At 55.2% G+C, this 27,951-nt stretch overlaps 1 protein-coding gene across 2 annotated transcripts in view; it reads right to left on the bottom strand.

Moving 5' to 3' along the window:
- Positions 1 to 7,688: 7,688 nt before the first annotated feature.
- The window catches only part of MID2 (midline 2), a 50,072-nt gene continuing 29,809 nt past the window's right edge, over positions 7,689 to 27,951 (bottom strand). For both annotated transcript variants that reach the window (XM_065729241.1, XM_065729242.1), the window contains exons 3-10: positions 25,683 to 25,778; positions 22,424 to 22,531; positions 19,327 to 19,475; positions 18,783 to 18,910; positions 18,172 to 18,315; positions 15,273 to 15,434; positions 10,545 to 10,752; positions 7,689 to 10,090 (exon numbers count right to left, since the gene is read on the bottom strand). In XM_065729241.1, the coding sequence (XP_065585313.1) occupies positions 9,688 to 10,090; positions 10,545 to 10,752; positions 15,273 to 15,434; positions 18,172 to 18,315; positions 18,783 to 18,910; positions 19,327 to 19,475; positions 22,424 to 22,531; positions 25,683 to 25,778 (1,398 nt within the window). In that variant the 3' untranslated portion in view covers positions 7,689 to 9,687. The remainder of the gene's footprint in view (positions 10,091 to 10,544; positions 10,753 to 15,272; positions 15,435 to 18,171; positions 18,316 to 18,782; positions 18,911 to 19,326; positions 19,476 to 22,423; positions 22,532 to 25,682; positions 25,779 to 27,951) is intronic.

The following is a 27,951-nucleotide window of genomic DNA, read 5'->3' on the forward strand; positions in this document are numbered from 1 at the left end:
TATTCCATCACTTTCAATAACAGATCAGTAACGGAGCCATTACTCAGCACAGCTGCCACCCAACTGCTGTGCCACTGAGCTGGGTGCTCTCTGCAGGGCCTTGCAGTGCTCCTCAGTGCTTGCTGTGCCAGAGGCACCTTCCCAGCCCTATTGCATCCCACAGCCACCTGACCGGCACCCAGATGGGGCCTGGAGCTCATCAGATGTGCTCAAATAAAAAAAAAAAATGCTTCCTATTTATTCCTGGGCAGAGATGGTGCTGCCTGAGCTGTGCTTTTTTGCCTTGAATACGATGCCCAAGTGCAATGACACTGGAAGAAGCTGGAGTGGTTTACAGTCCACCCAAGCTTGCCAGTGCAGTGAGATCACGCAGTGATCATTCCCTGATTTGCTCTCTGAGCCATTTCTGTTCACTGCATCCGTGGGCAGCGTGCAGCAGGGAGAGCACTGGGCTGGGCGGGCAGCCCTGGTGCTGCAGGTGGGAGATGTGGTCTCGGAGGAGGATGAGCCTTTCTCATTCTTTAATTTAAAATTACAGGTGCCCGGAGATGAGCGCACAGCTCCAGGGAGTTCTCCATCCGAAAAGCTGCTGAGTGGATAAGTGGTTTGAAATGGTTGATAGGAAAACTGGGGCCCGGTGCTCCGAGGAGGAGGAGTTGTGGTGCTTTTCCATTTGAAGAAGTGCTCAGCAGTGAGTGAGGAGATCAGTGGAAACGGCAGCAAAATTGTTTGAAGTTCTCTGAGTACACATATGCATATGGCTGTACAGAGAGGGAGGAAAAGAAAGGGAGAAAATGAGAGCGCTGGTTTGATTTTTTTCCTTCTTGCTGTGAGTAGATGAGCTTCGTTTGAACTTTTCTTCGAGTTCTGTAATGAGGTTTTACTCCCTTTTCTTTGGAGGTGTCAGTGGGATGAGTGAGGATACGGCTTCCTCCACTTTCCAGCAGCACGGGGAGTGTGGAAGGAGCAGCACTGCAGTGGTTTGTAAGCATTCAAAGCCCATTTTCTCCCAAGCGTTCAGCATGGCATGCTGCTTAAACCTCATGTAGGGCTCTTAAATGGGGAAGGAGATAATACTGCGGTACAGAACCCTCCCAGCTGCTCTGTTTACTGCCCCAATGCTGTGCTGAAGCATTTCGCCATCACCTGCTTCCTTCTGCACACCTCCACTTACATTCCCAGCCACGGGCTGCTGTGCACGCCTTACACACACTGAGCTCTGTGTCTTCCAGAACCCTTTTTCCCACCCCCTCCTTCTGTCCCTGCTCCACACCAACAGAAATAAGCAGTGGGGACGAGCTGTGGGACTCTGTCACTCCTCTGCCAAACAAACGTGGCTGCTGGCAGTCCCTGGGCCAAATCCTGCTCAGCTTCCTTTGTGCTCCCATCAGTTGGCCCGGGATGCCTGCATGTGGTTGTCCTTGTTTGGAAAGGGCTTGGTCAGTCATCCCCATTGCGTAGCAGGGCAGCAGCTGGTGGAGCTGGCACTGAGCAGTGCTGGGTTCATTCAGGGACACAACAGAGGCACTGCTCCTTCCCATGTGATGGAAACAACGCTTATTCCGAGTGCCTCATTCCCTCTCAGCACTCATTTTCCTGCACAGGAGAACTCTGTGCCCGTGCTGCATATCAAGCATGCTGCTTCCCACCCTGTGCATTCAGCTCAAGGCCTCCTCTCTAATAGCTTCAGTTTTACCTGTTCAGAGCAAAGAGATCTGGCTGATGGCTCAGGAGGTGCGAGGGATGCTGCATGGCATCATCGTCGTGGAGACGAATCCTAATGGCAGCCTGCAGATGGATTTGAGAACACAGGAGGGAATGGTGGCCCAGAACACACCCCTCCACATCCCATTCCCACGTACCATTAGTCCTGTGCACACTCTGAGATTAAAAAGAGAGTGGTTTAATTAAAGCCAGTATAAATTTGGGTCTCCTAAAATATGACTGATTAATAATGCATCATGTTCGAGCAACAAAGAGCTGTAAATCCCCTGGGCAGTGGCACAGCCCTGTGCTGCATGCCATGCCAAGAGCTGCCAACAATGCTGGGCTCCTAAATCACATCCTAAATCACATCTGCTTGGGTTCATCTCCAATAAACCAGAAAGCCTTAATTCTCTGAGTTCAATAAATAACACGTCTGTCTTGAGCACAGCAAGTAATTCATTGCCTCCTGTGTAACTAGTGGCTCAAAGAGCCTCATTTAGAGCAATTTACGGGGATGACTCTCCCATGTGCTGGGGGTGATGGTGGAGTCTCTCATTTGTGAATTACTGGGTAAATCTAAGAGTCTGACCATTAATTAGAGGAAGTAATCACTGCTTCACGTCTCCGCAGTCACTCTCATGTGGAAGAAAACAGTCATTTTTGTTGGGTAGCGGGTGGATGCTGGGCTCTAATTGGGTCCCAGGCCCAGAGGAGAACAGGAGCATGGTTCTGAGGCTGCCTTGCACATTCACCCAGCTGTGAAGAGGTCATGGTCTGTCTCTGGTGATCCTCATCAGCAACTGGGTGGTGGGAGAGGCGGTAAAAGAAGCTGGGGTGTTGCTGCTTGGTGCCCCCACGGAGCCAGCAATGGGGATGCACACCCGTAGCCATGGTATGTGCTGCCGGTGCTCTGCTGGAGGAACATGGATGCTCCAGCTGCAGGCTAACAGCTCTTGGCTGGGTAATACCCGGAGACAGAGCATTATAAATAACAGGAGATGAGCAGTGCTGCTAGTGCTTCAGACTCCTCTGATGTGTTTGTTAATGTCTGCAAATGAGCTGCGCTCAAGTGTTTAGCAACATCGAGTTGCAAATGTCGCCAACAGAGAAATCTAAATCTTTAACTGATTTTAAAAGGCTTTAAAATCACAGGGCTCCCGTTCACACGCAATCCAGAGGAGCGTAAATAACACACAACTTATTTTTGTGCTTCACCCTTCATTCGGAAGCATGACAACACACTGCTCAGCGCAGAAACCACCAGGAGAAGGAGAAATGAAAGGGAAACTCAGCACAGGCAGAAGGCCATGCAGAATAGCATGGCTTCGTGGGAAGGGAACTCCAAAGAGGTGTTGGGGAAGAGGTGTTGGTTGTCCTTCTGGTCCTCGGGGGCACATCTGCACAGCAGCAGCCCTGTTGGTGTAAGAAGACCTGCCACACCAGCTCTTTTTGGTGCGAGGTTCCTTCGCTTCTTGCCCTGCTCCCAGGTTGTCCACCTCCAGCTTTCATCCAGCGTGCTATTCAATTAATTAAATATTCTCTCCTGCAGATTGCTGGCTGAGGGTGACACACGTTTAATGAACAGCTGCAGGTCCCTAATCACATTGGCAATTAGGAATGTAATTAGAGCACTTGCAAATGGTTTTCATGCTGATAAAACATGACAGGATAGAGCGCTTTCACTCACTGTCAGCTGTCAGACAATCTGTTATCCATCTAATGGCAATTTAATTACAAATTCCTTCACTTACCTTTGCTTCCGGTCGCTCTGGTCGATGGCTTTAGCATTTATTGGGTCAAACACAACGTGACCCAAGAAGTGGGATTTCAGGATGGCCAAGAAGATGATCCCTCCACCAGCTTTGGGATGGAGGCTGCTGCGTTGGCCAAGAACCTCTCCAAAGGGGCAGAGAGCAGTCACGTTTGTCAGAAGGGTGATGTCTGCCTCTAGGAGTTTCCTATTTTGATAAAGACTCCATTTCATCTTTGTTTCCAAGAGTCCCTGAGCTGAGGCAGCACTGGGAATCACGGCATGCATAGGGGGATCTGTTTACCTCACCCTCACTGCCTGCAGACCAGAAGGGCTCTACCTCACTGGGGAGCTGTGGAGTGGTCAAGGCCCCATCACGGCCCCAGGGCTTCTGGGGTTCAAGAGACTGGCTTTGAATTTTGGGCAGTCCTGTGTGCAGCCAGGAGTTTGACTCAGCAGTCCTTGTGGGTCCCTTCCAAGTAAGGATATCGTATGGTTCTAGGATACAGGTATCCCCCATAATGATAGGGGAGACATCTGATGTGTCCCAGCCAGCAGGAGAAGTTATTTGTCTCAAGGTCACATACAGAAACAGCTGGGAACAGTGCAATGGGCTTCTAGCAACAACTGAAGGGTAAGAGCCAACAAGTGACCACCACGTGTCAGGTACTCAAGGACATTATATAGGGAAATGCAATGGCAGGTAACCAGAATTAAAATATCTAAAAAAGAGCGATAGTCACAATCCAGATAAAGAAAGAAGAGTTTGCTTACCTGCACCAAGGACTGTGGCTCACTGAACACCCCAAAAGGATGTACCTCCAGGTAGAGGCCCTTCTGTGGTGGCAGCCAGCCCTCACACGAGGCTTTGGGAGGGGTGGTCCCAGGTTCACAGGGGTGCCTTGCTTCCACCTGTGCTCCCAGGGCTGGCTGTGCCCCTTTTCTGAGTGCTCAGTCATTGGCTCAGGCCGTGACTTAACCATTCCCATGGGCACCAGGATCCGGGTGTCCCCTGAAACATGGAGCCCACTGGAAGTGTTGATGCCTACATGTAATGCTGGTGAATTCGCAGTGGGTCTTGCAGGTTGTTTTTTTTTTTTTGCGTTGCCCTCAAACCTTATGGCTGGTGCTTCATTCTCCTGGTAAAGCTGCACTGACTGCAGAGCAATGAGCACAGGCTCTGCCTACAGGTGCACCCGGATGGCCAGGGGCCGTGTCCCTGCTCCCAGCCCCATCCCTGGGCTGGCTGTGACTTTCTGGCTGCTTCCAAAGCTCCAGGGAGCACTCGCCGCCTCCCAGCCTTCATCTGACCCAGTTCTTCCTCGTTGCCATGGAGAACTGGGCTTGCTTGTGGTTTCCCAGCCTTGGTGCCACCCCTACGTTGTGTGCCCAGGAGACCAGCACTGGTGGCACTGGTTGGGATTGGAAGTGCCCCTGCACACCCTGTGCTGCTGGTGTCACCACTCTGAGGGTTTTGGGGCACATTCAGCATTTTGTTGGTGCTGCCCTGGGACACAAGAGGAAAGCAGACATCTGTGTAGGATCATCCATCGTGGCGCTGCACAGCTCTCCTGCTGGTTGGGGCTGTCCTGAGCAGGGGACACGGGGTCTGCGTGCCCCACTATCTCCCTGCACCCACCCCCCAGACATCACAGACTTCAGGTGGTGATCTTTGTCAGCCCAGAAAACGACTCTCCAAGGGTTTGCTGCCCTCACACCTTCACTCTGCGCTGCCCACCATTGCACGTCCAACCCAAGGGATGATTTCTGCACCGTGCAAAGCGGTGCTTTCACATGGCTCGTGGGTCAGGAGCTGAGAGTTTCAGGGCTGGTACTTCAGATAAGTATTTAAAATCCCAATTACAGCTCTACTAATTTGGGGCCAGTTCAGATCCCACCAATCATTAACCCCACGCAGTCTATCAGCTGCTCTGAGGTGTAATTTTCCATTCCATCCATTTATGAACTCCTGTTTTTTCAGTATACTATTTTCTTCCCCACAACCAGGAGTTAATTCATTGGTTTAAAGGAATTTCATTCGTGGTTTGAGGGACCGCAGCTTTATATTCTTGGGCAGGATTATCCCATCTCCGTGCAGTGGCTGTCGTTAGGGAACTGCTGCAGATGAGGCACTCTTTGGATGCTACACACCGTATAAAAATAATAATTTGTGCTTCGCAGCTCCCCTGTGGGGGGGTGCTGGTGATGGAGCTTTTTTGCATCTCCTATTTCATGAACTCCTGGGCAGCTGAGGAAGCAATTTCCAGCTTGATTTGTCGTGCTGGTGACATGGAAGCCTTGTGTGTTTCAAAGTAGATTCCTGGAAAGCAGCGGCGAAGCCGATTTCATCTCCTCAGCAAAATCTTTTTCTTTCTATGAAGCAACCTGCCACGTCAGTAATGGTTTTAAATTGACTTTCGCAGGTGCCCATCCACAAGAGATATTGTTTCCTAGAAACCAGAGGTTAATGGAGAAAGGCTTCAAAGAGAGCAAGGAGGCAGAAAAATCTCTTTCCTGCTCTGCGTAGCAGCAGCTGCTGGATGGGAATAAAGGCAGCAATTACAGCTCTTGGTGGGCAGAGCCTCCTCTGCTCAGCAGAGATGAGGACAGGAGCACAGAGCTGTGCCCTGCTCACTGCTGGGGCTGTCCCCACCAGCAGGATCCGCTCCCCACGGCGACAGGGCAGCGTGTCGTGGCCATCCTATGCCATGCCTCTGTTATCAACACAGAGAGGAATCATCACTGCTGAAGGGAACAGGATTTTCCCCCTGGGGTCAGTGGGCACCGCAGCATTTTCCAGATGTGGCAGAAGATGGTTGAGGTGTCCATGCAGGGAGCTGCTTCAGGCCGTGATTCAGCAGTTCCCAGACAAGGGATCAAGCTTCCAGCTGGGGGTTTGCCAGGCAGCAGTGGCCCCAGTTCAGTTTTCCTCCTCCTCCCCTCGTTTCAGGCACCTCACAGAGGTCTCCTGCTCACACAAAGGCTGAGCTGTGTCCCCAGGCCTGGAGCAGCCCAGCTCCCAGCCCAGCATCGCCCTTCCTTTGGAATTACCCATCCAGAAGGAGGACTGAAGATGCGATTTCACCCGCTGGAACATCCCAGATGGCTGCAAAGCACTTGCTTGAACTTGAAAGGCTGAGGAGCCATTAAATATGAAGGAAGGGTTGTTTTTTCAGGAGCTTCTCTCCAGCCCTGCTGATGTCAGGAGCACAGCTCCAGGGGATGCTCAGGAAAGCAGCGTTAGGTTCATTTCCCATTAAGGCTGTTTGGAAACCCCACCTACAGCACTGGAAGGGCAGAGCTTTGGCACTGTTGAGGCCCCACAGCGCTGTACACACTGCCCAGCTAAACCTGCCCCTGTGTGGTCGCTCCCATATTTAAACCACACAGAGCAGTGGTCCGAGGTGCTGCACACACTGCAGATGTGCCCCACAGTGAAAGCAGCTCCTCAATCTTGAGGTCAGTTTCCACGTGCTGGCACTGAATGTTTAATGCGAAAAAGCCTAGAGCAAAGGGATAAAGTAAGAAATATTTAATTTTGCAGCGTTGGTTCGCACCATATGTTTTCCACTTCATAAATATTTTAGACACTTCTGCTCCACAGAGGAGCTGAAGTCGGCTGTCAGCTCATGTGCCTTCACATCCCCTGGGCTGGGACCAGTGGGAAATGTCACTGCACCATTCTCCAGCTTTGAAATATCCCCACGGATGGGCTTTAGGGGGTGGGACTCCAGCATCCCACATGTCCTGCTGCCCTCAGGAGCTCTCTAGCCTGGGCAGCACTCCAGGATGAGAAATGTGGTTTGAGGGATGTGTGGGACACGTGGCATCGCCCCCAAGGAGAGCAAACAGCCCCAGCACTGCCAGCCAAGTGGCCCCACAGAGTGTGCGATGCTCCCAGAGCTGTGCCAAGCTCCTCATTCCCATCCTGGGTCATGACACTCATAATATAGATGGGTTGGTGGTTGAACTGTTGGATCTTAGAGGTCTTTCCCAACCTTAATGATTCTACTAGCAAAGCCCCTTCTGTCTTTCTGCCTGGTTCCTGCACACCCCCAGGTCTGCATCTGTGCATTGTCAGAGGGCTGGGGATGGGCAAAAGGAGCATTGAACGGAGCAGGGACACCACACAATCTCTGCCACACAGACACATTCAGTAACGTATATATATTATATTATATTTATATATATATATATACACATTAACAAAGAAGTTGCTCCCCTTCCACCCCCCCCCAAAAAAAAAAATTAAGAAAACAAAAAAAGGAAAAGCAACCCTCCCCCAAAACAAAACCGGAATAAGTATGTTACATGTGGAAGAGAACACGGCAGCCAGGGTTTTCCCACGTCCCCAGTCTGTACAGTGGGGTCACCAGGAGGAACGGGGCTGGCAGCACCCTCAGTCCCATGGGACCCCAAACCCTGCTACCCGTGGGAAACGTGCTCATTCATAACCGTGGGCGCAGAGCCCCGATGGGCTGCAGCCGCCCATGGGCCATCACGCACCGGTTGGGTTTTGTCAGTGGGATGTGAGCTGGGGGGCACAGGCTGCAGAGGGCTGAGGAGCAGGGGGGGGCCTACAGCTCCCGTTCCCCGGCAGTGCTGGGTTTTGCTCTTCCTCAAGCAGGGGAGGACAACGTGGTTGACCCAGACGCCGCGGGAAGGAGACATGTGCGGGGATCCCGCAGCGATTAGTGCAATTTCATCAGGTGCAAACGTCACGGTAATGGCTCGTGTGCTTTACTGGATGTGCTGAGTCCTCTGGCAATAAGCGGTGCTGGTGCCAGCAGAAAGCTTGGCCCCGGATTGCAGAAGCTGAAATCCATCTCCAGTGCTTGGCCATTCGCTGGAGGTCGGCGCAGCGCGAGCAGCCCTGGCTGAAAGCAGCACACAGGGAAAAGACCCACAGGGCTTTGGGAATCAAACACCCAACCAAAAATGGCAGCTCAGCCTTGTAAAGTGAACTGTGTTTGTGTGCTTAGCTGTGGGGCTGGCAGGCGTGACCCTGCTGCTTCCCCACCCCGTGCTCTCAAACGTGTCCATGCAGTCCCTGTGACCCTTATTAACAAGTGTTCCCCAGGGTGGCTCACAGGTGTGGACCCCTCACTCAGCCCCTGTGCCCCCTCCCAGCTGTGGGATGAGCCCCCAGGTGCTGTCGTGCTGTCTGAGGTGGCCACCCACCCCTCCGGGGCTGGGCTTTGAGGTAGTTTCCTATCAGCAATGTCCAAGGGTCTCTCCCTATTGCAACAATGAAAAAAGAAAAGGCAAGGAAAAGACTGGCAGAGCTGGGTGGTCTCGGCTTTGGTCAACGTGTGATGCCACCAAGGCAAGACCAGAGAAAAAAAAAGGAATTTCCAACACCACGGACCAAAGCTTGAGCATCAGCACACCCCATGCAGCCACGCTGCCTCACGGCCTCACCGGTCCCAGCTTGGTGCTTGGGGTACTGGGATCACTGGTGGCAGCTCACTGGGGCACCAGGGCTCCTTTGCCACAAAGCAAACAGGATAGCTCCACCATGGTGGGGAACAAAGCAAGCGCCAAGATTCTGGGCTCTGAAATTGAGCTTTTGGGTCGGAAAGGACAGAGGTGGACTTTGGGCACCTCTGCTCAGCGCGGGAGCTGTGTCCTGTCTGCAGGGACAACAGACACAAAGCCAACAGAGGGGCACCTGGGCTGTGGGGGCACAGAACATCTCACCCAGCTCCTACGAAACACTCATTTGGGGTCTCCCTGGTGAAATGGGACCTCCTGTAAGACAGGCAGTGGGCCAGAGGGATGGGGACCACAGACCCATGCAAGCTGCCAAATGTTGGCCAAACGCAGAGCTCTCCCCACAGAACGACACCCAGGTCCCACCTCTCTCTCTCAAGGTCTCTTAGAAAGCTAACCCCTGCAGCCCCAACCCACAGGGATGCCCCAGACATCCCTCTGACCACCGCAGCACCTGAGAATGTCACCTGAAAGCCCATCCTGGATGCAGGGAAACAAAACCATCCACGTGACCATCTGCCCGGGGAGAGCCACCAGGATGCTGCAGGAGCACGTGGAGCCGGCCAACAGGAGTTCATTTTCAGAGGTTCTTTTGTTTTCCCCTTAAAAATAACACGAGCTGCATGTGGGTGCCCTCCTGTTGGAGTGTTTCAGCTGCTCTGTGGCTCGGAGGGCTCCTGGTGCCCACCACCAGCCCCAGCCTGCATCACCAGTGCCACCGTGGGGCAGGGTCGCTCCTAGTGACAAGCTTTCATCCCTGATACGTACGGGGACTCCTGGGGCCTGCAGTTACACTCCTGCTGCTCCGGGTAATCTATGAAGTCCGGGGCGGGCAGACCCGAGAGGATCATCAAGGATTTGTTCCAGATGGTGAACGTGGGGCACACCGGGAGGATGAAGGAGACCTCGAAGGTGTGGAGGTGCAGGGAGTTGGCCGGGTCGTAGAAGGAGAGCGCGTTGTTGTCGTAATCCAGGAGGACACCGAGGCGCTTCATCTGCGGGTGCACCTCCACCAGCATCTCCTTGTTGTTGTGCCTCACCACGAAGTTGTTGTTGCAGCGGGAGAAGACCCAAGATGAGGAGTTCTTCCCGATCCACTCGTTCTTGGGAGCTGACTTGTAAGCCACGCCGATGGCGTACCTGGGAGAGAGGAGAAGCTTTGCTCAGAGCCCATCCCTGCGGGATTAACCCTAACCCTGATGGGTTTTGGGCTGTGCTTCACCAGCCTGTGCAGGCTGGACGCATCTCTGGCTGCTTGCACAGGACCACGTTCCTCACCCAAGAGCCTGAACCCAGAAATGGTGGCACCAAGGCATGAGCTGAGCCCAGCAGGCATTGATGAGATCATTTGGGGAGAGAAATAGGGACGTGACGCTTCACTTCGCAGTCTGGTTGGAGCCAGCTCGCAGCCTTCTGGCAGAGGAGGCACTCAGCGTGTCCTACACCCACAGCCAGCCCAATGTGAAGCCTCAGCCATGACAGCCGTGCCCACCCCTCCAACCCTGAGCAACCCTTGATCCCCAGCACAGCCCACAAAAACTCAGGGGATATCATGGCCCTCCATGAGATGGAGGGAAAGTCAGGGGGTGCCTACCAAGTGGAGGAGCCCACCACCACCTCCCAGTAGTGGCAGCCGCTGTCGATGAAGACGTTGCCCGCTGCACCGTAGCACCCGGTCCCGCTGAACCTCTCAGGTGTGTGGCTCTTCTTCAGGGAGCTCTCGTCCTTTTCCATCTGCAGCCCATCGTTGGAGATCTTCAACTTCTTGTGGGCCATCTTGGGGTCCAGCTTGAAAGGCTGACCTGTTAGAAGAGGACACGTAGGTTAATATTTGTGGGTGTCGTTATTGCTGTGCAGGCAGAATGTGTCAGGAAACATCTGCTCTTGGGATATTCTCCATGAGCCAAAGGTGCTACTGGAACAGTGGTAGCATCTCTAGCACGTATCATCCTGGTGCTGGGGAACACTGGAAGCCTTTTTATTGCACATTGCCCTGTTCGTATGCCTCATTCCCTTGTCAGAAACACTCCCTTTTGCTCTCTGTTAATGTTGTAAAATGCTGTGGTGGAGAGAGGGGATGTTTCCAGCTAATGGAAAAGGCACTGACAACACCATTAAGGGCCGCGCAGCACTCTGGGCAAGGCATGCAGCTCGCCTGAATCCCTGAACGAATCCATACTCTATTAGCAGTAATGAGAGTTATACGAGCAGAGAGAAGGAAGAATGGACCCTTAAGTGCTGCTATAACAATATTGAATCACAGAAGAAGTAGTGCAGCATCGAGCATGTCCCCAAGTCCCCATCAACAGCCGACACAGCTCGCTCCCTGCAGTGCAGGCTGCTATTACACTTTACAGGAAACATGCCTGAGGTTTTCCAGTGTTTCTCTGCTGCCAAACAAGGGCTGGGACGCCTGGAGAAGACAGCTTGGGCTTGGAAGCAAACCAAAGACACTGAGTCCAGCCCGTGTTTGGCTGAGGCTGGAAGTGAGCTCGGAGCCAGCTGGGAGCACACAGCCTTCCTTCTCCAACACGGCCAAGTGTGATGGATTCTGCAGATCGTTTGGGCTCGAAACACAGCTGTGATTCTCACGTCAGGTTAGCAGCCCTTGGACAGCCAAACCAACACGGCTGCATGACGTTCAGTGGCGCAGATGACGTAACTCTTTTGGTGCTTTTCAAATCCCAACCTCTCAGCTTTGCAGAACCAATGCAGCGGGGACGTGGCCCTGTCACATTGGTGTACAAACATCCTACAGAGCCTGGGTATAAGTTTGAGATGGATCTGTGTAGTTTAGCACAGAGCAAAGTGAATGGGGCAGCTGCTGTAGGACACCTTAACAGCTGAAACCCACTGCTTGCTGCCCACAGAAGGAGCTGCATGCAGCCAGCCACCCCTCCTGCTTTATTGGCTGTGCAAACTGAAGCTTGGCGAGGCACAGCACCTTGCCAATGCTTCCAGCAAGGCCATTGGAAAACCACGTCTTAGGCAGTGCTGCAAACAGAGCCAAGGCAGTGTGCAGAGCTTTCCAGGGCAACCCTGTAACCGAGCTCATCCACATCACTCCCTGCTTGCTCACGCTTTCCTTGAGAAAATTCATTTATTGTGAGATAAATGAGCAGGGAGGGCTGGAAGTAACGCTGCAGACTGAGAATGATCCTCTCCTCCAGCTTCTGGAATATTTTGAGATCTGTCTTTTCCCAGCAGTAACACAAAGAGACAAGCTCGGAGGAAGGGAAGGATAAAAATACCCAGCTCCATCAGGACAGAGGCATATGAGTCCTCTGGCCAAAGCTGACCCCTCTGAGGTCAGCTGCAAAAAGGAAATCCTGGCCTTGGGATTGTGGGACCAAGGGAGGAGGGAGAGGATGGTGCCACTAGAACACACTGAGGGTTAATGAAACCTTGATGCTGGGGCAGGCAGAGCCCCCTGCCCAGCACAGGCATTGCCCACCCCCATCATGGGTCAACTGCTCAGTTCTCTGCTCACCTAGCAGCACCACCAGCTTTCCTTTCTTTCAGTGAACCTTCACAAAGGGAACAACTGCTGGAGAGGCACAGCAGCTCCCGACAACTGCCCTGAGCTCACCTGTGTCAGGTGAGCTCCAGCTGGGGATGTCCCAGCTCCACCCATCCATCTGCAGTGCCACCAGCACTGCAGCACAAACCTGGCTGTGAGCTCCCAGCTGGGCCATCCAGCTGCGCAGCTGCCCTGCAGCCAGCAACAAACAGTGCAGCACAAGACCCCTGGCTGAGGTTGTCCTCCCATCACCATGAGGAAGCAAAGCCATGATGCTGAGCTGAAGGAACGCAACGAATCCATTCAGACCTGTGAAACTTCCAACACTCCCAGCTTGCTTTGGGATCGTGCTCATCTCACCCTGTGCTGTAGGAAGCATCAGCACTGCCACGTTCCTGCTGCTAACAGCAGAGCTGCCTGCACTGCAGACTGCCCACCCCTCTGAAGAGGCATTGAGGTCTCAAACAGATCAGGAAAAGACAAATGTGCATGAGAATCAGTCCGGTCCACAGTGGTCAGGGCAAGGACCATGGAGAGCACCTCCCATGTGCTTTGTTCACTGCCATCCCTTGCACCATCCCTGCGTGCTGGCAGTTTCAGCCACTTTGGGACACTTGCTAATAATTAAGACCTACCCAAGCACAGCCTCAGACAAACGTTTCTTTCTTCCTCTCACCAGCCCAAAGCTCTTTTCCCCATTTCTTCTGCTCAGGAAGCTAGAAAACACAGATTTAGTGGCAGCGCTGATGCTGCAGAAATCAATGTGCCCTGACACTGACCTTCTGTGGCAAAGCCATCTCTCCAAACATCGCTCTGGGAGCAGAAGGAGGGCTGTGAAACATGCTAATTGGCCCTGCCCGTCGAAACGCTGACACCTCCGTGGAGCTTACAGCAGCTGGAAAGTTCATGCTGTCTTCTAATTGTCCACTGGGAAAGGAGAGAAGCACGCAGCTCCGTGATGACAAGGGCAGCAGCCCACTCCAGCCTGCTCGTGGCTCTCTGTTGGAAAATCTGGGCCGTGGACCGTCCTTCAATCCCAGGTGGGGCTTTCTCCAGCACTCACTGCTGCAGGGCCTCACCCACATCAAATGATGAATTTTCCCAGATGCTGCCCTGGGCAGAACCATCTACAATTCACAGGGATTACAGCGATCCCACTGATTTCATGCACAAAATCCCAGAGCTGTATTTGTGCAGGATGCTCAGCACCACGTGGCACCCCATGACCTGAGGTTTGGCACGCAGGAAGAGAACCCCCCCTCCTCAGTGCCTCCTGCCCAAGGACATCAGGCAGGATTGTGGCTTAGTGGGCACAGCGGGTGGATGGTTGGCCTTGGTGATCTCAGAGGTCTTTTCTGACCTTCATGACTGCGATTTTCTGAAAACACAGCCTCGAGAGAAGGTGTCCCATGCCAAACCATTGCAGCCCCTTTCCTCCCATCTCTCTGCCCCAGCTGGGCACTGCCTGGTGCAGGGAGAGGTGGGACGTGCTGCGAGGCACAGCCCCCAAAACCCACCAGAGCCAAGCAGCCACCATCACCCAGAAATCTGGCCAAAGATGACCTGTGAGCCCTCTCCACAAGCAGAGCCCACCCCTGCTGCCAGAACGATGGCTCCCTGCTCCAGAAACCTGAAAGCCCATGCTGCACAGCACATAAAAACAGGCAGCAGGAGGGGAGGTCAGAAGATGAGCAGCGGGGCTAGCCCATCATCACCAGCCATCGGTGGCCTGAAGAGCAGCAGAGCTGCAGGCACAGAGCCCGCTCACTCCGGAGGAAGGAGCTCCTCAAAGCCACAGAAACACAAAGTAATTTGTGTAGCGCTTCAGGCGATGCCTGCTCCAGATTTTAACAAATGCAGCAAGTCGCTGCAGACACATCTGAGCGACAAGGGGAGTTCAAAGCCCGACTGGGCACTTATTCATTCCCCTAAGCAGAGCTCTGCTGCCAAGTGGCGTGCCTCAATCTCCAGCAAGTGACACTTGGCTAAAATAACCCCGGAGCGAGCTCTGCCCCTGGGGAGCTGCAGAAGCAAGAGCCTTTGCTCCTCTTTGTGCTGCTGTGTCACACCACTGCTCCTGGCTTGTCAAGTCCCCAGCTCCTTATTTCCACAGCGAGCACCTCTCAAAGCACGGAGAAAGCTCTAAAAAACAGCAGCCGTGGGAGGGATGCATTGTTAACACACAAGGCAGAACGGGATTGGAGTCTGCATCGCTGCTCCCCCCCCATCCCCACCAGTGCACCGACTCCACTTCAGCTCATTTCGTTTAAAGTTGCGCAGGTTTCGCAAAGAAAACGAGGGGGTGGAGGCAATAAATCATTTCAAAAGCCTACTCAGAGCTTTCAAAGCCTTGAGTGATTGCTACGTCACCGAGAGAAACCCAAAGGAGCGCTGCGCTCGCCGGGCTGGAGGGAACGGCTTTAAGCTAAAAGAGGGGAGATTTAGGTCAGGTGGTAGGTGGAAATCCTTCGCTCAGAGGGTGGTGAGGTCGTGTGCTGCTGCACGGAGCTGGGGTGCCCCATCCCTGGAGGTGCCTGAAGCCACGGGTGGGTCCTGAGCTGAGGGGGGAGGCATCCAGCCCACGGTACAGCAGTGGGGCTGGGTGGGCATGAAGGCCCCTTCCAACCCAGCCACTCTGTGATTCTATGTAAGCTGCACCCTACGGGCCCCTAAACCCCATCAGAGAGCTGATCGGCACACGAGGGGTGGCAGCAGGCCACAACCCACAGCCCCGAGATGAGTCCCACCGGGGCAAGGGGGTGATGCTTTGGGGGACCTCTGCTCCACAACCCCCCCACGTACTGTTGGTCTTGAGCCGGGCGGGCTCGCTGTTCCTGCTGCCTGCCTGGTTGATGGCCTTGACCAGGAAGATGTAGCGGGTGCCGCTCTGCAGCCCGTGCACGGTGTAGTGGTTCTGCTTGATGTTGGGGACGATCATCCAGCTGTCCATGGAGTTGTAGAGACCTGCAGTACAGATGATGAGAGGGAAAGGGTTACTCCTGGGTAAGGAACAGCGAGGAAAGGGCTCTTTCTGGGAGTAGAGAGGAATCAGGAGGCTGCGGAGGCCCCAAGCCCTAACGCTGCAGGGCTTTGTTTGGTGGATACACTGCTACTGTAGTACTGTGTTAAAGATGGGGCGACACCTTGCAACCCACAGCAGCACTTGGAGCTCTGTGGTCTTCAAGTCCCCTTCCAACCTGAGCCATTCTGTGACTCCACAGCACGGTGCTACAGGGAAGGAGAAGAGCACTGCAGTGTGCAGCAGGTCCCAGCGGTACGACCAGGGCGAGAGCAACCTTCTGCTGGAAGAGGGAGCCAGCAGTTCAGGGGGCAACATCTGAGCTGGCACCAAGGGGCTGCGGGCAGTCTGTGCCCCGTGGAATTGCAGCCACAGAAGCTCAGGGCTATCAGAAAGCATCTCTGGGGCTGAGACAGCAACGTGGGAACGCTGCCTTCAGCACAAAGAGGAACAACGAAGCTCAGCAGTAGGAACCAAGGGCTCCCTGCATGCAGCAGGTCTGGGGGCGAGGCGTGAGACGACGCGTGAGGAGTGGGCTGGGAAAGAGTGCTGTGCTGCTGGAGGAGGGATTCCAGGCTCCTGTCACCCATGTGTGCACACAGCTGCGTGTCGGGAGCTGGGAAAACGCTCCACACCTCCTCTTGGGAAGGCTCACGTGGGGTCGGTGCTGGGATGCTGCTCATGGGATTATTCCTCCCCCGCGGCTCGCTCACTCAGAGCTTGCAGACACTGTCAGCAAGGATTTGGTCTGAAATACACATGGAAGCTGCCTAGGGGAGCAGAGCAATGCTATCTGAAGTAGAAAATAAAACAGCGATGATACGGGCGGTATCCCAGGGGCAGAGCTGCTCTCCACGCCGCGCACGCAGCGGTGGGTGTTATCTCCCTGCAGCCAAAGGCCACCTCGGGGTCCGGCCCCGCAAAGGGCAAAGTGGCTGAGAGATGGCAATCGGGGAGCAATTCAGCCTCCAAAGCAGGTGTCCTTTTCAAAGCTACCAAGGAAGGGTTGGCCTCGAGGGCTGAGGGCTCGTCTCCTTGCCGGAGCTGAAAAACATCCTTTTATATCGCAGCGTTCATCACCTCTGCAGAACACCTGCGTCCTGCCGAGCGCTTGGCTTGAAAGGCAGCGTGCAGGAGAAGCTGTGCACGAGCAGCCGTGTGCTGTGAGCAGTGCCTGCCTCGCTGCTGCTCTGCCCGCCGAGCCCCGTGCACTATTCTCATCACCTCCTCATGCTTGAGCTCCTCCAGAACTCGGATGCTTTCATCGCTCGGTCCTGAACACGTTATTGCGAGTGACAATATATTATTCATTTTCTGCTCGGAGGTGTTAACTGTTGTTTTCTTTCCTCTTTCTTCGAGCAGCTAGCAAAGGGGGCCAAGGAAGCTGCTGCAGATGCCTGTCCCTTTGGGCTTTCCTTGCTGCTCATCACCATGGCCGTGTCGTTCCCACCCCTGTCAAAGCCCATCCCACCCCCAGGCACTGAGCACAGGGCTCGGGATTCTGCTCTCCATCCCACGGAGCTGAGCCCTGAGCAGGATCTGATCCAGTGCTGCTCTGTGCCAAGGGTGGGGCAAAGCCCCCTCGGTGTCTCTCAGCCCCTGAATGGCTCAGAACAGCCCCCAGTCCTCCCTCAGCCGGCGGCTGGTGCAGGGATGGAGGCTGGGGACACCTAAAACACTCACTGAGCTGTGAGAGAAGAGCAAAACATCGGTGTCTGTAGGAAAGGGGAGCACAGGGCAGCAGGGCGGGGACATCCGGATGCTGTAGGACCGGGTAACCGCAGGCAATGTCCGACCAAGAGGAAATCAATCAGCATTTTCCACTCCTGGTATGTTTATCAGCTCTGGGCAGGACCTGGCTGCCGCAGCTTCCTGCACGCAGCGTGGGGCACTTCGTGGCCTTCCTGTGCTGCAGCTCAGCCCCAACACCGTCTTCCTGAGGGCTGAGATAAGCCAGTGGTGGCCTGAAAAGTCCAAGTGAAGCACTTCTTCCAGCACCAAGGTACAGCCAGGGACAGAACAGCAGTGCCAGCCGTCCTGCTGCGGTGCCGTGCTCTCCCAGGGGAGCAGTTCCAGGATTGACAAACTGGGGGACGTACTCTGGTGCTCCCATTAACGCATCCACGCAAACCCCCTCGTATTTCAGGAATAAGGCAGTGCCACGTGAAGTCACAGCCATCCATCCTTGGCTTTCTGACCAAACTGCTCTTCTGCCTTCGACTGCCCCAGTGTGGAAACCCTCAGATCTCCCTTTCCTCAGAGCACCACCAAAACGGATTCTGTGCTTGTCTCTTAAATAACGTTTTCTGACAGTGAACGACGAGGAAGACTCAATGGAGAGCGCAGATGTGACATGCCCATCCCTGGGGGCTGTGTCACAGCTCCAAGCCTTCCCTTTTCCACCACCACTCCCTACCGTGGCAATCACTTGGTGCTAAACAGCCTAGAGTCCACCTCGATCGTTTTAAGTGCCATTTTCTGGGATCATTTTAAGAGGGAAGGAATTAAACAGATACCCAGCCCGTAGGTATTTTCTGCTGCACTCTGAGCCCCCAGCATCTATCTGATGCACGGGGCCAGCTGTGCCCTGCCCTCCCACAGACACGAGATCAGCATCCCCACTCCTGCAACAATCTGCTGTCTACTTTTGGAACGGGGGCTGCTCAGTAAGCAGTGACTTACTGATGAAGTTGGCTTGCCCGGTGAAGATGGTGTACTGGAGCTCGTAGGAGCTGACGCTGAACTCATCCTCTGAGATCCAGTGGACCGTGATGGTGTCATGGGAGGCCGTGCAGAGCTCCTCGCGCACAGACGGAGGGTTTGGTGCTGCAGGGAACGAATTCAGTAAGCTGATGTTGGCTTCTTGTCATGTGCATTGGGCCTTCCCTTGCTCTTTATGGGGCTGACAGGGAGTGGAGCATCGTTTTGCAAGTCACTGAAGTAACAACATCCTCAATTCTCCACAGCCCCCAGCCCTCCCCCTGGTCCTCCAGCCCCAGCAAGGCACAGTAACCACTTTGTTCCCCTATGTCTCCTCAGCTGCCCCCATACCCACCCTGAGGGCATCGCCTCCTCCCTCCCTGGTGGGGAGCATCATTTTTTCCCCACTTTCTGAACTCCTGTGGTGCCAGCAGGATGATGGGAACACGTCACCACCTTGGGGACAGCCTGATGGGCTCCGCTCTGCTGTGACCCGCTATTGACCTGGTTTAAAATCCTCCCTCCCAGAGCTCGGTGTGGGGAAAGAGGCAGTGCTGGGGGGCAGAGCAGGGGTTACGTGCCCACGTGCTCACCGGTGAGATAATCCAACCCTTCCAGCAGTTTCTTCTCTCTGGAAAAATCCAAGGCGAAGTTTTCAAAGGCGTCATTAAAATTGATATCTGGTATCAGAACTTGAGAGGATGCAGTTGCCATGGCGACCCTGAAAGGAGAAAAGAACCCATCAATCTGCATCGGGGTGCACTGTGCTCCCACTCCCGGCCGATGGGAAGGGGGTGAGCAGCTCCTCAGGGACATGGGGTGCAGCAGGGGACAGCAGCAACACAGCAGGACGCCTGGTGGAGCGGCAGGGATGGGCATGGAGCTGGGGGGCTCCATCACTGGGGTTCCCAGCCCTGTGCCCTGGGTTGGCTCTCCCCACGTGAGTGCACCCATTGCTGTTCCCCCACTGGGGAGCCGGGCTGCGCCCCTCAGCAGACACTCAGCATCCTTCAGATGAGCCACGCAGCTCCTGCCCCGCCACCCTGCACCGTCTGAGGGCAGTGCTCTGGGGGCACAATCACTGCAGGACATCTCACTGTGGCCGGGCCACCAAGCTGTCCCCAGGCTGCCACCCACCTCTCTGCCACGTTCCGGGCCGTCTGTAGGAAGCGTGCGTGGTCGTTCTCCTTCAGGATGTGCTCTGCCTGGTTGATGAGGACCGTGGAGCGCTCGAGGCACTGCCGGCAGTTGGCAACCTGCTGGGCCAGCTTCCTCAGCTTCATCACCTGTGGGATGAGCACGGAGAGGTGGCAGCGTTCAGTGGGATGGCCACGGGAGCTGGGAAAACAGCCCAGGCACCAGCGTGCACCCTGACATAGGGCACGGCAGCCTCCACCCCCACCAGTATCCCACCAGTCCTGACCCACTTCAGGACCCTCTGACCCCTTGGTCCCCATCCTGGAGGGCTCCTTGGGGGGTATTTGTGAGCCACAAAGGAGGAAGCAAAGGCACCAGGCTTGGTGAGACGTCTCATGGGTACAAAGAAACCCAACCAAATGTCATTTCTCACAAGAACCTCCGAGGAGAAAAGCTCAGTGAAAACCCCTTAGAAACTCCCACCACGCAGCAAGGACCGAGCTGAAGGAGCAGTGCTCACCCTGGCATTGCTCATGGCCGCAGCAGTTGTGTTTCTGTAGGGTCTACTGAATTAGAGCAGACGATGAAACCATCACAGGATTGGAGAGACAGAAGATGGGAGGTGGAGCAGCACAGCGAGGGCTGCCCCAGCAGCCAGGCTGGAAGTCAGCCTCTATGTGGAAAAGCACTTTGAGAGGGACAATGGGACGCTCTCCAATGATGTACAAATTCCCACTGCTCTGTTCCTGTGTCTGCAGCTAAGACACCCAGGGGGAGGGCAGAGCAAGCTCCAGAAGCTGGGACTATCCAAACCAGCAGCCTCTGGGGCAATGAATCCCACTTCAGAACTCTGCCTGAGCTGCGTGGGGCTCTCCTACAAGGCACTGGGCAGGAAAGCAAAATGAACAGCCACCACTGCCCCTCTCTTCCTTAGCAGACACCTGCAGCCATGCACTCATCCTGCAACGGTGGGGTCCCACCCCACGTCCTGATGGGGCACGGCTGCTGCCCTGCACCACTCTTCTGCACACAGCTCACCCTGACATTAATCCCTCCGTCTGTTTTTCATCTCTTTAATGAAAGCCCCCCCTACCAGCACGCTGTCAGTCCATGCCCACAGCTCCCAGGACTCATCAAGCAGTCGAGTCGGAGCGCTGGAAGCTGACAGCAGCTGCTGGAGCTGCTCTCCCAGGTGTCAGCACTGTCACCGCATCCCCAGCCAGCAAATCCCACCAACCCTCAGCTGTGTTCCCAACTCCAGCCCCACTGCAGGAGCCACACATGGGCAACGTGGGGGTGGGAAGCCAGCAGATGAGCTCCAAACTGCTCCAGCTGAGGAAAGGCCCTCCCTCTGCATCCCCCTTTGCTCCCCCGGGTTCCTGCTGCACCCTGCAATGTGTACTCCAAGAACACTCCATCCTCGCTACACAGGTATGAACAGGAGGCAATGAAGACTGCAGGGAATGGTGGGGGGCACAGTGACCCCCACAGCAGCATGGCTGAGAGAGCTGATGCCCCAGGGCTGTTTCCACAGGGCAGGCAGGGGGGCTTGCTGGGAGGGATGGCTCGTTTCAAGACCAGCCTTGGCAACAGAATAAAAATCACCCAAAGGAGAGCTGAGTAATGGAAAGATGAGTTTCAAGAGAGGAGAGGACGCAATGGCAGCCCCGGCCCTTGCTATGATGGCATGCCCAAGCAACCTCCTGCCCACACCCCAGCACACAGCAGAGCCTGCAGTGCTCATCTCTGGGGATTCTCAAGCTTCACAAGGCTCTGGCTGCAGCTCTGATCCACGTTGTTTGTAGGCAGAGGAGCAGCCATTCCCCACACAGCATCACCACCTCCACTGCCACCCCAGGAGCTCGTGGCCTCCCCAGGGGATGCCAATCCCTGCAGGTCTGCCAGTCCCACCCGATGGCAAAGGGTGTGGGGGGAGGACCGTGGCTGGCATTAGCTGAGCATCACTTTGTGCTGCCTTCCCTGCTCAGCTGATGCTTTTTCCACTGTAAACGAGAGAGGGGTTTGTCTGTGGAGCGAGCAGCCACCCGCGCTCTGCGCTGGGCTTCTCATCAAGACGAGCAGCCCAGAAGTGGAAAACCCAGAGGTAATTCAGCACACTGCCTCTCATCTGAGCACTGGCCCCGGCTCTCTCCTTTCTGCTTTCTCTTTTCCTCTCTGTCGTGCTCGTTAAATTCTCCAGTGATTGCAGCTCAGGCTCCTGAGAAAGGCTGCTTAGAAACCACAGAGTATCTCACACCTCCCATCCCCAGCAGCTCAGAGCAGAGATGCTGGGAACCCTGGGGACGCCCGAGGAGCGCCATGAAGGGGCTCCCAAGGGCTGCACCATACCCCCAGCTCACCCACTGCCAAGCAGCCATCCTCCCCCTACACCCCACTGTTGCCAGCCCCACATCACACTCACACAGCAGTGAACGGAGCTGCAGCTGTGCAGGCACCAGCTCGCTGCTTTGGGTTTGCACGCAGCTGAGCTTCTGCCACTGCTGCAGGGCACATGTCAGAGCCTCTCCCCAAAATCCAGTCCGGAGGAGCACCCATCTCTGAGCGGCAGCGCTCTGCCAGACCCGCCTGAAATTGGGCAGCGTGGTCAAAATACGTTCTGGGGAGAGGGTGGGAAGTGAGAAGCAGACAGACAGATGGACCAGCAGAAGGCACCGTTACATAAAATATGTTTCCTGAAGTGGCTGGGATAAAAGCACACATTTTCAAGCTTCCACTCCTGCAGAGGAGGGTCCACGGTGCCTGAGGGTGACTCCAGCTCTCACACAGATGCACATGGGGTGAGCTGAGCCCGGGTGGTGATGCTCCCGGGAGGATGAGGAGCCCAGCTCAGCTATGGGTGCTACAATGGATGCATGGAGTGGGAGCCCGAAGCACAGCCAGGCTCAGTAAGGCAGGGAAACTCGCCTAGGGCTATGACGCAGCACAGGGCTCGGATGGCCCTTAAATATTAATTCTACATTATTATATCAGCACTGCAGTGCTAGGAATGCCCTGAGGAAGCTGTCTGGGCTGACGCAAGCAACTGTGCAAGCCTGGTCCTTGCAAGAGGAGCCCTGGGGACTCGTGCAGCACTTACCTTCGTCTCCTTGATCTTGACGGCGATGACCTGCTTTCGCTGGCGGATGATCTCCATCAGCTCGTCGCACTCCTCCATCAGCTTGGCCTCGTGCATGGCCGTGTTCACCTGGGCAGGGAAAGCAAAGGCACGTGTGGTTGGAGGGATGAAGCGGGGCCAGCAGCCAGCACCAGGAGGGATGTGACTCAGAGGGGATGCAGGGATGGCTGGGTCCTGCCAAGGTGCCACCATGGGGCCACTGCTCTCTGAAAAACCCTGGGGACCACAGGTGGTCACACTTCATCAGCTGGGATAGGAAGTGGGATGTGAGCCCCCGTGGCAGCCCCCACCTCCACTGCACTCAAAGGGGGAGCAGAGTGAGCACCCGTCACAGCTTCTCACACCATGACACCCCCCAGACTGATGTGGATAATCCCCCCTCTCTGAACCCACCCCAGTACAGATGGTTTGGTGGTGAAGGAGTACCACCCACTGCATCGATCTCCCAGAGCTTAGAGCTGCAGAACTGCCCTGGCCTCATCCAGGCTCAGCGAGGAGCTCCAGGAAGGGCCTTCTCCCCTCTTGGCTTTCTCTTCCCCACCTGCAGCAAGCTCTGACCTTCATTCCAAGCAAAGCAGCAAGGAAATGGAACAAAGCCATGAGGTCCCTCCCGTTCCCATATTCCAGCCTAGAATCTCAGTGATGCCGGGAGCTGAGACAGCGACCCGAGCCCTGCTGCTGAAATGAAGCAGCCAACTACAGACAGCAATGGGCTTTCTTCACATTGTACTCTCAGAGCGATCTCCAGCAGCGGAGAAGCCAACCCTGAGCAAAACACATTTGCTGCAAGATCCCTTTTTAAAGCTGGGCAGCAGGTTACACAACGGCAAAGAGGGAGACAGGCGACGGTCTGCGAGGACAACTGCACCAAGAAAAACAGGGGATAAGCTTCAAAACCTGCTGCAGGGTAATGGCAGGGGGTGGCGATCAGAGCTCTGCATCCCCTGAGCTCCCCAGGAGCACAGAACAGACTGCAGCCCCATGCAGTGCCCTCCCCCCATCCGTGGGGAGCTCTGCAGAGCGTGGGACCTCTGCCTTCCCACAGCACCCACAGATGGCTGTGGTGCACAGCCCTGCCTTCACAAATGCACCCAGAGGAGCTATTTTCTGCCTCCTGCTTGGGCGTGCTGCCCCTCCAGGGCAGGACCACGCACGCAGCAACGGATCCCCGCTGTTATTTTAAGGCAGGACGAGTGACATGGGTGAGAACTACCGAACACCGTGGGGAAACGAAGGCTGGGAGTCTGAAACTTCCCAAATCCACCAGAAATCCCGCGCTGCTTTTAATTCATCCCAACGGGATGTCGGGGCTGGATTGTGATGCAATCAGAGAGCACTGCTCAGCTCCTTCCCCTGCAAGCAGAGCTGCAGCCAGGGCTGACCACAGCAGGGCAGGCACTTGCAGAACAAAGTGCTGATATTGGCTGCAGGACGGGCAGAGCCCCATTCTCACAGATGCAGATGGTGAGGAGCAAAGTGCAGCTCCACAGGCAAACAGTTCTCCCCCTCCCCCCATGTGTGATATTGTGGGGAAATGACTCCGGATGGTGCACACAGCATCCCTGCATCCTTGCATCCCCGTGTGCACATCCCCACGTCCTGCATCCCCACATCCTTGCCTTCCTACACTCCCACACCCCTACCAGCTGCCTGGATGGCAAGGCAGCTCTGGGGCTGCACATGGGAAGCCCCAGGGCTGTGCTTCCTCAGCCAGGGCCCACTGCAGTGACTGAGGGTGAAGCAAAATCCCACTCATGCCATCTCAAGCACTGGTAAATCCCCCCGACCCATGGCAGCGATCCCTGCAGCAGATCGGTGCCTTCACTCCCTGGGAAGGTGCTGGCTCAAGGAACCTGCTGCTCAACTCAGCAACTGAAAAATCAATAGCCCATTAAGAAGTAATTAATTGCAACAGCCGCTCTCCATGTATCACTTCAGCAAACGAAGCTGCAAATGAATTTGCTATTAATTGATACGTGTACTTCGAAACAACAGCGAGGTAGTAGCTGCCTTCTTCCTGCTGAACGTTTCATGGGAGCACGAGGAGCAGGGCTGCTCTGCTGGCATGGAGCTCCCCTGCAAATGCAAACAGGAGTGCACATCCAAACACGAGGGGCTTTGCAGATCAAGTGGTCAAAGCAGCGAGGTCGGCCGAGCCCCTTTCTTTGTGGGATTAAAGGTGATCTCCTCTCTCCCACCATTGCTCTGCTGTAATCCCTGCACAAACGCGCTGCTGCCATCGGCCCCACCGCTGCTCTTTGGCCCCAGCAATCACTATCCTGACAGCAGGAAGGATGTGGGGAGGCATGATGCCTCCGTTTGGGAGCAGGAAGGAAAAGCAAGGCCACAACAAAGATGAGAGGACATGGAGGGATGAGCACAGCAACCTTGGGAGGTTCAGAGGATGAGAGACTCAGAAAAGCCGTGATTGCAGCAGCAGGCTCAGCTCCTCCATCCAAAGGGGCTGGATGCTCTTCCCAGTGATGGGAACACCAGCCCTGTGCCACAGGTGAGCAGTGCACCATTCCCCCAGCCTGCTGAGGACCACTGCTGCATACCCAGGTGCTGCCTTTGTCCCTTTCCAAGCTGCAGCTGCCTGGCTTTGCTCCTGTGGTGGGGACCTGCTGCAGCCAACAATGTCCCCCAGGTGGGAGCACACCCCTGAGCCCCTAGATCCCTGCCAGCAGCTGTAGGCTTTACATTCCTTCCTCGCCTGCACCTGCAGAAATTTAGGTTCCAGGATCATGATTGCATTTGGCCAGCTGGGGGGATGGACAGATGTCCAGGTCCTGCTCTCTTAGATGCTGCAGGCAATATTTTTTCAGCTCTTCAGCCCCCTTCAGCCTCCCCATCAGACTCCAGCTAACTCCAGAGTAACAAAGAACACAGCTGACCCCAGGAGGACACTACAGGCTACAGGCACACATAGAAATATAAAGCAACAGAGCCTATATAGATCTCCTTCCCAGCAGCTCACAGTCACACCAGAACCTCCCCCTTCCAACCCTACAGACCCAGGGGTCTCCATCACTTAGCGATGCAGTCATTTGGGACCAGGCCTCTCCAAAGCAGTTCAGTGCAGGTGATGCCTCCCACCAACCCCCATACCCCGTCCCACCCCACCTGCAGTCCCAGTGATGGGGGAGGGGGTGGGAGCGATGCTGTGCACCCCCTGGCTTGAGCTGGGAGCTCCCCAGGACTGCTCACTGTGCTCACTGACCTCCACTTGCTGGCAGATCTGTATCAGCTTGGCCATCTGGTTCTCCAGTTCGCTGTTGCGTTTAACCAGGTTGGTGAGGTTCGTCTCCAGCGTTTGCTGCGAGTCCAGAAAACCAGGAAAGGAGAGAGGAAAGAAGACAAAACAAGATGAGTAAAGCTGAAGGACTGCATCCAGCAAAACCAGACCACGCATCACCCAACGCAGTGCCGGAGGGAGCAAAGAGGTGGCTAACTTTGTGCATGGGCTGCCCAGACCCAGCAGAGCTTGGCCAGCCCTTACCCAGCACGCCCTTTCTTTTTGCATGGCTACAAGGAGCTCTTCCACCTCCATTTCCAGCTGAGAAATCTGCCTGCTGGGGACGAACGCCTGCAATTTTCCACCTCTCCTCATCCTCAGCTGGGAGATGGACATGAAGGGCTGGGAGGAGGTGCCCACGCTGCGCTTTGCTCCACGCTCACGGGGCTGTGCAGCCGTGCAGTGATGATGGAGGGCACCACCACCCGTGGACACGCAGCGGACCAGCACTTTGGGCTATCCATAATTTAAGTGACACCACATCACCATTAAAATCCGTGGTCTCACTAAGAGGAAATGTTTCCCAGCAAAGCGCTCGCGACCTGTTGCGCTGCTTGTCGTGAAAGCGATAGCTGATTAATATTTCAAACTCCAGGGCTGAGAGAGGATCCCTGCAGTGTTTTATTCATACCCGGCAAGAAAGTGCAGCCCGAGGCTTCCACCACGGCTCCAGCAGACCCACAAACATCAGCACGCACGGGTAATTTGGGGGCGAGCTGGCCAAGACAGCTTGAATCATAGTCATAAAACACAGGCAAAGCATTCATTCCTGAAAACCACCGGCTCCTAAAATACTCCCGGCTCACTCACAGCCCTACAAATTGCTAGCCAGTGGCTGGTAAAGCACAGTGCTGAAATGGGCTGGAAGAGGCAGCAGTGCAGCTCAGGGGACCCTCACTGGGCAGGAAGAGCTCTGCACAGCAGTGCTGTGTTGGTAACGCAAGATCCGACTGCTAACGGATCCACCACCGCCTCTCCTCGCAGCTCCGGGTCATCAAACCTCACCTCACTATCTCCCCCTTTGCTGATGAGGCTGCACTGATGTTTCAGCTTGGAAACGGGGGGGCATTGGGGAGGGGGGAGCTTGGACCCCCCCCCCTGGCATTCTTGCGTGCTGCACGCCTGCTGTGAAGCTGGAGCACAGAGGTGCAACCTCCTTCTGTTTGCTGTGCTGAAAAGAAGTAAAACGCGCTAAATCGACTGCAGCAGCTGGCTGATTTGTAGGTACGATGGAAACGACAGCAATTAGAGAGGGGTTTCTTTAATTGGATCATAGCACGCTCGTCGTTCCCCCAGACATCCACCTTCTGGCTCGATAGGCAGAAGATTTGGTTTCCCTGCAACCGAATGAATCCTTGAGTCACTGCACGAGGGGTGAAGGTGGGCTGCAAGCACAGCAAGGACCACGCAGGGAGCAAAGCCCTTCCTGCAGCAGGGATGCCCGCTTGCGGCCAGCCCGGTGAGACGGGCAGGGAGCTCAGCAAGGCAGCACGGGAAGCAGTCTCTTGGAGCTGCCTTGCTTGCTCCAGGGCCGGGTTTCCACATTCGTCTTCACGCAGAGGCAGCCAAAAGCAGAGAGCGTTTGCTCGGTGATTTATTTCGGGTTTGTTGTTGTTGCTCGTGTTCATTTCTAATTGTTTGCAATAGGACGCACGGCCCTGCCCCCTCCAAACACAAACCATGTGTGCACACCAAGGCACAGATGGGAAATGCTTCCCCTGTGAGCCAGCATGGTGCACGCTCTGCTCCCAGCTCTGCTCCCCACTGGGGGCGACGTTTGGACCTAAACCCCGGCAGCAGCTCACCTCCCCAGCACGATGCTTGCAACCAGCTCCCAGTGAACGATGAAATAAAATCAGGGGGAAAATATGATCAGCAAGCTGGCTGCCTCTCTGCTACGGGAATTTCAGCAGACAAAAGGACAAGTGACAGAGAGACGCTGCCGAGCCGCTCTGTGCAGCTCCTGCATTGTGACACTAATGCATTTTAAGTCGCTTTGCAGCGAAACGTCCTCGGTAAAAGCTGGAACAAAATGCCAGCTTTCCGTGCCCGCCGTCTCCCCAACCAGCAGGGCTGACCTAGAAAATGAAGATGTTTGTTCTGCTCAAAGTCTCGGCGCTGTCTCTAATGGTGCTGATGGTCCCACCCAGCGAGGACCCCACCCCAAAGTGGCATTCCCAGCCCTTCCACACAG

Source organism: Cyrtonyx montezumae, unplaced genomic scaffold (genome assembly GCF_038088225.1).
Source record: "Cyrtonyx montezumae isolate F1298 unplaced genomic scaffold, pur_monq_1.0 scaffold_11, whole genome shotgun sequence".
NCBI lineage: Eukaryota > Metazoa > Chordata > Aves > Galliformes > Odontophoridae > Cyrtonyx > Cyrtonyx montezumae.